The following is a 9,161-nucleotide window of genomic DNA, read 5'->3' as shown; positions in this document are numbered from 1 at the left end:
AGGTAGTTTACGAACATGGATTTGATTTTTTTTTATTTCATGTTCTTTGTACTGTCACGATGTTTGATAAATAGACTGGACGCTTCTAGAAAAAATACAATCAAGGAGTTGTTAAATTTTCCCGCAAACAAAAAGAAAAGAAATTGTTAAATTGTTTGGTGAAAAGCAGAACTTGAAGAGCATGCGCGTGGTTCCGCCACAGGCTCACTCCGTGAACAGCACTGTCCCCGTCTCCCCTGCTTTCCCGTCCCACTCGCCGAACCCACCGTAAATTTCCCGCAACAATCATGGCCCAGACGCGGAGAGACAGACATGCAGCGTTCATCGGCCCGGAGACCCGTTCCGTTTGACCCCTGAATCCACGCTCCTTTCCCCAAACCAGAGCAAAGCAAGGAAGCACCACCCGCTTAATTCCCTTCCCCTCGCTCGCTCCCACACGTCGCGCCTCCCCTCTTCCTCCCTCGCTCGGATCCACCACCGCTCCTACCTAAAAAACTCGTCACCTTCCATGAAATCGGCCACCCCCAAGGACAGAATACCGCCACTTCCATGAAAGTATCGCCCGTCGAGGCAGCACCGGAGTCGGACCCACGTACCCACGACGCGTCAACGACGGCCCCCCACGCGCTTCCTTCCCGGAAAATGCCGGTGCGAGGAGCCGCGTGCTAATATATAGGCACGGCGGAGCTGGTGGTGGTGGTGGGAGATCGGAGAGGGCTTCCTTGGTTGGTTTGACAGGGAGAGCAAGCAGGGACGCCCGCCATGGAGAGCTACCTCAACGAGAACTTCGGGGGCGTCAAGCCCAAGCACTCGTCCCACGAGGCGCTGGGCCGATGGCGCAAGGTCGTCGGCGTCGTCAAGAACCCCAAGCGCCGCTTCCGCTTCACCGCCAACCTCGGCAAGCGCTCCGAGGCCGCCGCCATGAAGCGGACCAACCAGGTACGCACGCACGCACATACATACGCCTCCCCGTCCTCGATTTCCATCTACGGTAGTAATTTCGCCGGAGAACCAAGAACTCTTTCTTTTTATTTGCGAAAGGGAGAACCAAGAACTCTGGAACGGAGAATTAATTTTTGGTTGGAGAACCAAGAACTCTAGAAGAGAATCAATTTAATTCGCCCTTTTGCATCTCTCATGTATTGTTTTCTGTCGCGGTCGCTCGCGCCTGCCATTGTCAGGCGTTTCCCCCAACCTTTGGTTGGCACGCATAGAAAGCGCAGGCTGCACATGCCATAGTTGGTAGTAGAGCATATACCTTCTTATCAGAAAATTGTGATGCAGAGGTTCGTCCCAAGAAGCAAACATTAGTTAGGCCATGACACTAGACATCTGAGAGGGCAATGGCAAATAATATACACAGATCTTGATCTGCAATGCACCTATAGTTGTTCGACGCATCTGTTTGGAGCGAGTCTGTAATTATTATTCTGTGTTGTTTAGAGTGAAATTATATCACTGTCATTAATGCACGTATGTCAAAAGTTTCAGAATAGGCCTTGTTGTTAAGAAAATCAAGATACCGTATGTAGTAAAATATAACCAAAAGTTACTACTTTTCCTGCACTATATACTTTTGGATTTCTATGTAGTGTATCAAACTTGCCATAGTTGATTTTTGCCATTTGCTAGAACAATTATCAGATGAATGAAGTAGGCCTAGAGCCTTGTGAAAAACGCAGCATTGCGTGACGTGGATGCTTCTAGCGGATCTTTTTTGTTAAAAAAGGGAATCTCCATTATGGATTATTTTATTCTAGAAGAACACAATCCTATATTTTTGGTCTTCTCTGATGGTCTGACCACGGGTTGTCGTCTTTTTAAATACTAGATGATACCCCGCACGTTGTTGCGGGAATATTTGCAATACATTTCGATGATATGTGATTTCTATGGAACGTGAATAGTGATACTACGAAAACTAAAATTGCAAATCCATATGCTTTATTGTGTTTGATTAATGTATTGTAAAATATCTAATATATGTTTACATGTTGAGGTGGACATTTTCATGTGCATGAATGCATGTTGTGGTGGGCCTTTTGCCATGCATGTTGCTTGATGATGTGGCGTGCTTGCATGTTGAGAGAAATATGTTAGTGGGGGCTAGCTATTTAGATATAGAAGATCTGGTGGAGTTGTTTTTTTGCTGCTGCAACTCCTGTGAATATAAAGTTATAAACCAACAAAGTTGCCCTTCAATAAACAAGTGGATTCTAGTTATAGCTGCTGCAACTGTCATTTCTCTCTGGTGCTTTTTACTACTCCCTCCGTTCCTAGATATAAAATGTTTTAGCTTTTCTTTATCTATTTTCTCAGATTCGCATGCATCTAGAAGCGTTTTAGTGTGTTTATTTACTCATTTTAATCCGTATGTAGTCCATATTGCAATATCTAAAACATCTTATAATTAGAAACGGAGGGAGTACATCTGTATGCCATGTTCAGCTTCAAGCAATCTGAGAACAGTTGTTATTCTTGAGACTGACTCCACACCAATACCTATTTCAGGAGAAGCTGCGTGTTGCTGTGCTTGTTTCAAAGGCTGCGCTTCAGTTCATCCATGGTATGATGATACCAGAGCGTACAATAATTATCCCTTTCCTTCTGGATTTCAACCAGTCAATCTTACCACCAACACAATTTCACAGGTCTCGCTCCCCAGAGCGAGTACACAGTCCCTGCTGCTGTCAAGGCAGCAGGCTATGGCATCTGTGCTGAGGAACTGAGCTCTGTTGTCGAGAGCCACGACATCAAGAAGTTGAAAGCACATGGCGGCACTGAGGGCCTCTTATCAAAGGTGTCTACCTCAGAGTCGGATGGCGTCAGCACATCCAAGGACAAGCTTGCATCCCGGCAGGAGATCTTTGGCATCAACAAATTCGCCGAGACGGAGGCCCGCAGCTTCTGGGTCTTTGTCTGGGAGGCGCTCCAGGACATGACACTCATGATCCTTGCTGCATGTGCCTTCTTCTCGCTTGTCGTCGGCATTGCCACCGAGGGGTGGCCCAAGGGCGCGCATGATGGCCTCGGCATCGTGGCTAGTATCCTTCTGGTTGTGTTTGTCACTGCGACAAGCGACTACCGGCAATCCCTGCAGTTCAAGGACCTTGACAAGGAGAAGAAGAAGATCACGGTGCAGGTCACCCGGAGTGGGTACCGGCAGAAGCTCTCGATATACGAGCTTCTCGTTGGTGACATTGTGCACCTTTCCATTGGTGATCAAGTACCAGCTGACGGTTTGTTCGTATCAGGATTCTCATTGCTGATTAATGAATCAAGCCTGACTGGGGAGAGTGAACCAGTTGCTGTCAATGCCGAGAACCCATTCCTTTTGTCAGGAACTAAAGTGCAGGATGGTTCTTGCAAGATGCTTGTGACAACAGTCGGCATGAGGACTCAATGGGGTAAACTCATGGCCACCCTCAGTGAAGGAGGGGATGATGAGACGCCATTGCAGGTCAAGCTGAACGGCGTTGCAACCATCATTGGCAAAATAGGCCTCGTCTTTGCTGTTGTCACATTTGCAGTGCTCACTGAAAGCCTGTTCCGACGCAAGATCATGGATGGCTCGTACTTGAGTTGGAGTGGAGATGATGCACTGGAGCTGCTTGAGTTCTTTGCTATTGCTGTTACCATTGTTGTCGTAGCAGTTCCTGAAGGCTTACCGCTCGCCGTGACCTTGAGCCTTGCTTTTGCCATGAAGAAGATGATGAATGACAAGGCACTTGTCCGACACCTGGCAGCCTGTGAGACCATGGGCTCAGCAACCTCCATTTGCAGCGACAAGACTGGCACACTCACAACGAATCACATGACTGTCGTCAAGGCTTGCATCTGTGGCAAAATTAAAGAAGTGGATAAATCTTCAAACACCAAGAGCTTATTCTCTGAGCTACCGGATTCTGTCATGACAATGCTCTCGCAGTCCATATTTAACAACACTGGTGGCGATGTTGTCATCAACCAGGATGGCAAACGCGAAATACTGGGCACACCAACAGAGACAGCAATTCTAGAGCTTGGCCTGTCACTCGGTGGAGATTTCCAGGCAGTGCGAAAAGCAACCACCCTCCTCAAAGTCGAGCCATTTAACTCAGCGAAGAAGAGAATGGGAGTGGTCATCCAGCTGCCAGGGGGCGCATTCCGTGCTCACTGCAAAGGTGCATCAGAGATCATATTGGCATCTTGCAGCAAGTACCTGAATGATCAAGGCAATGCCGTCCCCCTTGACAGTGCAACTATTGCTCACTTGAATGCCACGATCGAGAGCTTTGCAAATGAGGCACTTCGCACTCTGTGCCTTGCTTACATTGAAGTTGCAGAAGGGTTCTCAGCTAATGATGCGATTCCTGAAGAGGGGTACACATGCATTGGCATTGTTGGGATTAAAGACCCAGTGCGCCCGGGTGTGAAGGAATCCGTCGCCATCTGCAGGTCAGCCGGTATTACTGTCAGGATGGTCACAGGCGACAACATTAACACAGCAAAGGCAATTGCCCGGGAATGTGGCATTCTGACTGAAGGTGGTCTTGCCATTGAAGGCCCAGATTTTAGAACTAAGAGTGCAGAAGAAATGTTCAAATTGATACCAAAGATACAGGTATGTTTACTGCTGTTGCCATTTATCTTGCCTATCATTTCTGGATTTCATTTGTCAACATACTGTTGTTATATGTATCATATCAGGTAATGGCTAGGTCTTCACCACTTGACAAGCACACCTTAGTGAAGAATCTCCGGACTACACATGAAGAAGTTGTTGCGGTGACTGGTGACGGGACAAATGATGCACCTGCACTTCATGAGGCTGATATTGGACTTGCGATGGGCATTGCTGGAACTGAGGTATTTTCACAGAGCAAAAATTATTAATATTATCTCTTGTATGGGGAAAAATAGTCATGTCAATTTAATATATAAAATACTATAAAATTCTTTGACATGCCTAGCTATGACTCATTGAGTGTCTTCCAATGTAATTACTACTACCTAGTAGTGTGTCAGCATGTTTATGATCTATCATTATGCCACTGCAGCATCTATAAGGCCTTGTACATCATGATTTGCACAGTCAATTACTTGTCCACTCAAGCCATTCCTTATTTAGTTCCAGTATGCCTCATTTTGCTATCTGTTTGAAGGTTGCGAAAGAGAGTGCCGATGTCATCATTCTTGATGACAACTTCTCCACCATAGTCACAGTTGCCAAATGGGGTCGATCTGTGTACATCAACATTCAGAAGTTTGTGCAGTTTCAACTAACAGTCAACGTGGTTGCCCTCGTTGTGAACTTCTCGTCAGCCTGCTTGACAGGTATACCTGAAACTTTGATGCGCTCATTTAAGCTGGCAATAACCTGTAAAGAAAGAACATAGGCTGATTTCTGTAAAAATTGAATAACCTTCAAGAACTGAACACTAAATCAGTTCGTTTGATTAAAGGGAGGGGTTTTACCGCATCAGCTTGATTCTGTAAAAAATAAAATAACATTCTACAGTTGAATTCTAATCAGTCATTTTGTATGTTACCTTTAGTGCTGGTTCATGCTCCAATTATTATCATAAACCAACTCCTGATGGAACTAACTGCTACATGTTTTTTTTCAAGTTTTTAACTCATAAATTGTGATACAAATATTCCTTTAAGACAGTATTAAGATAAGCTACACCTGGAAACTATATTAATGTAGCAAATTTTTAGTTCCATAGTTTATTTTGTGAGGTGCATTTCACTGTTTTTCATACTTCTACTTGTCAATTCAGGGAGTGCTCCCCTCACTGCTGTTCAGTTGCTGTGGGTCAATATGATCATGGACACACTCGGAGCATTGGCATTGGCCACAGAACCTCCAAACGATGAACTGATGAAGAGGACTCCCGTTGGAAGGAAAGGAAACTTCATTAGCAACATTATGTGGAGGAACATCATGGGACAGGCAATCTACCAGTTCTTTGTAATTTGGTATCTGCAGACCGAAGGAAAGACGTTGTTTGAACTTAAGGGTGATAATTCCGATCTAGTCCTGAACACGCTCATCTTCAATTGCTTTGTGTTCTGCCAGGTAAGTCGAAGTTTCTATTGCATTCATTTGATTTCTGCGAAAGAGTCTTTTAGGATTTCACTGTTCCCCGCTCCAATAATGCCATTTATTTATCAACCAGGCACTGGTTTCAGCAAAAATACTAAATATAACCATCACTACAAGAAATACAATGAATGCATCCTTATTAATAGGACTATAATGCTTCTCTGTCACTATCATAATATGGCAAACTATGAACACTTACCAAGGCAACAAAGTCTGACGACTTCATTACCAAATAATAATTTTGAATGAAAAAAAGAACCATACTAGTTTTGTGAAAATGAGCTGAAGTTTTCGTTATGCAGGTGTTCAACGAGGTGAGCTCCAGAGAGATGGAGAGGATAAATGTATTCAAAGGCATTCTAGACAACAACGTGTTTGTCGCGGTGCTCGGCAGCACGGTCGTATTCCAGATCATCATAGTACAGTTCCTTGGCGACTTTGCGAACACCACCCCTCTGTCGCTCAGGGAGTGGTTCTCCTGCATTGTCATCGGCTTCATAGGCATGCCCATCGCCGCGATAGTCAAGCTCTTCCCGGTGGGTTCTCAGTAGGAGACGCCAGCTAATTTGCAGTCAGGAACTGAAGTGAGGTGGTAGGACTACAGGCTGACGGCGATGCCAACGCAGTTTGGGCGCTGTCGTGAGCATAAGAAACTCTTCTTTCTGCTGTTATTAATCCGTTTTATTTATCTAGGTGAATTGAATCTATGGCCTTCTTTTTCTTTTGCATTTGATCTTTAGAGGATGAGCCAAGACTGTGGGCTCGATTCTTCAAAAGTGCTTTAATAGACCCTTGATAGTTATTTTTTCATGTTGTTTATGTTGGAACTTGAAATTGTATATGCATCATTTGATATAAGCTTGCACCAACCTAAAGTACATGAGACATCTGTTCCTTTTTGCCATCATTGTGCCTGTTTGACGTCCAGTGCCAGAAATTTAGCTCCAAATTTTTTGATGAAAATCTCAATCAATCTTCTTGTCCGGTGTGACTGTCACTGAAGCGTGATTCTTTGGAAGTTGCCACTTTGACCAGGGATCTGTTGCAATCCAAATGCCACCGTCGTAAGCATTGAGCAGATACAGTACACAACAGAACAGTGTGGGTGCTTGTGCAGCAGCATAGGGGGATTGGCGGTTAGCTTCTTTTGGCGCCCAGCCTTATCTCCGCATCACAGGCGATTGACACAGAGGCAGCTTGCTTCCATCACTGCTGTCGCCCGGCGCCCGTACCAAATGTTTTTGACCAGTCAAGGCAAGCATCGTGTGTACCACAACAACTCCTACTGCCGCACAAGCACAAGCACAAGGCGGCAGGAAGCAGCGGCCACTTGGGATAGATAAAATTCCAACAGCGTCAGCCAATAGCTGCCGACCTGTTTTTTTGTGTGTGTGTGTTTTACCGGCTGCCAGCCAGGCACAAGACAGCCGAGCAAAGGCAGTAAGGGCAACTCCAGCGCACGACCTCAAACGGACGTCCGTTTGACTTAGATTCTATTCGTTTGGGGCGTGCAATGAGGTCGTGTCTGAACCATTTCTAGGATGCGGTGGCCGTGCGTCCAATGCATGGACGCATTCTGTCCGTCTCCCTTTTTAAACCCAAATTTTAGAATAAACCACGTCCTAGTTCATGCCAGCGGCCCTAGTTCACGCCGGCAACACAACCGTCTCCACGTCCTCGTCGGCAATACAGCCAGCGGCCGACAATAGAGCCAGCCTACAAAATGAATAGTTTTTTCATCGGCAACACAGCCAGCGGCCGGCAACACGGCCAACCTCCGAAATGAATAGGTTTCTCGCCGGCACACAGCCAGCGGCCGACACCCATGCCAGTGTAACGCCCTTGATGCGGCTATATCTCCCACGTGTCGAAGCACGACTTAGAGGCATAACCGCATTGAAAGCAATGTCGCAAGTGAGGTAATCTTCACACAACTCATGTAATACATAAGGGAAAGAGATACATAGATGGCTTACAATCGCCACTTCACACAATACATGAATAAAGCATTACATCATCCAAATACAATCAAGATCCGACTACGGAACCAAAATAAAAGAAGAACCCCAAATGCGACACGGTCCCCGATCGACCCCAACTGGGCTCCACTACTGATCAACTAGTACGAAACAACACAAAGGACAAGATCTTTATCGAGCTCCTTCTTGAGCTTGGTTGCGTCATCTGCACGGTTACATCGGCACCTGCAAGCTGGTTTTGGAAGTATCTGTGAGCCACGGGGACTCAGCAATCTCACACCCTCGCGATCAAGACTATTTAAGCTTATGGGTAAGGTAACGGTATGAGGTGGAGCTGCAGCAAGCGGCTAGCATATATGGTGGCTAACATACGCAAATGAGAGCGAGAAGAGAAGGCAAAGCACGGTCGATAAAAGTATGATCAAGAAGTGATCCTAGAACAACCTACGTCAAGCATAACTCCAACACCGTCTTCACTTCCCGGACTCTGCCAGAAAGAAACCATCACAGTTACACACGCGGTTGATGCATTTTAATTAAGGTCAACTTCAGGTTTTCTACAACCGGACGTTAACAAATTCCCATCTGCCCATAACCGCGGGCACGGCTTTCGAAAGTTCAAATCCCTGCAGGGGTGTCCCAACTTAGCCCATCACAAGCTCTCACGGTCAACGAAGGATATTCCTTCTAGCGGGAAGACCCGATCAGACTCGGAATCCCGGTTACAAGACATCCTCTACAATGGTAAAACAAGTCCAGCAAGACCACCCGCTGTGCCGACAAATCCCGATAGGAGTTGCACATATCTCGTTCTCAGGGCACACCGGATAAGCTAAGCGTACGGGAGCCAATGTAACCCAATTTACCAAGGGACGGCCCCGCACGGTGCTCTGGGTTGGACCAACACTTAGACAAGCACTGGCCCGGGGGTTTAAAATAAAGATGACCCTCAGGATGCGCGACTCCCAAGGGAAAAAGGCTAGGTGGCAAATGGTAAAACCAAGGTTGGGCCTTGCTGGAGGAGTTTTATTCAAGGCGAACTGTCAAGGGGTTCCCATTATAACCCAACCGCATAAGGAACGCAAAATCTG

General features: G+C 46.2%; 1 protein-coding gene across 1 annotated transcript; it reads left to right on the top strand.

Moving 5' to 3' along the window:
- Positions 1 to 335: 335 nt before the first annotated feature.
- Positions 336 to 6,978, top strand: LOC125552571 (calcium-transporting ATPase 10, plasma membrane-type). Its single transcript, XM_048716173.2, has 7 exons — positions 336 to 939; positions 2,512 to 2,566; positions 2,652 to 4,603; positions 4,690 to 4,848; positions 5,145 to 5,316; positions 5,766 to 6,064; positions 6,394 to 6,978. Exons 1-7 carry the CDS (start codon positions 763 to 765, stop codon positions 6,640 to 6,642), a joined length of 3,063 nt encoding a protein of 1,020 aa, XP_048572130.1. The 5' UTR covers positions 336 to 762; the 3' UTR covers positions 6,643 to 6,978.
- The last annotated feature ends 2,183 nt before the right edge of the window (positions 6,979 to 9,161 follow it).

The sequence above is a fragment of the Triticum urartu genome, chromosome 4A, assembly GCF_056163025.1.
Source record: "Triticum urartu cultivar PI428250 chromosome 4A, HENAU_Tu73, whole genome shotgun sequence".
Lineage (NCBI taxonomy): Eukaryota > Viridiplantae > Streptophyta > Magnoliopsida > Poales > Poaceae > Triticum > Triticum urartu.
Note: the sequence above shows the minus strand (reverse complement) of the source record. Positions and strands in the feature narration are given on the sequence as shown.

Excerpts from the sequence above, each read along its gene's own strand:
- LOC125552571 (XM_048716173.2), top strand. The coding sequence starts at position 763 with ATGGAGAGCTACCTCAACGAGAACTTCGGGGGCGTCAAGCCCAAGCAC. Across the intron at positions 5,317-5,765 it reads CTCGTCAGCCTGCTTGACAG|GGAGTGCTCCCCTCACTGCT; the intron begins GTATACCTGAAA and ends TTGTCAATTCAG. Across the intron at positions 6,065-6,393 it reads ATTGCTTTGTGTTCTGCCAG|GTGTTCAACGAGGTGAGCTC; the intron begins GTAAGTCGAAGT and ends TTCGTTATGCAG.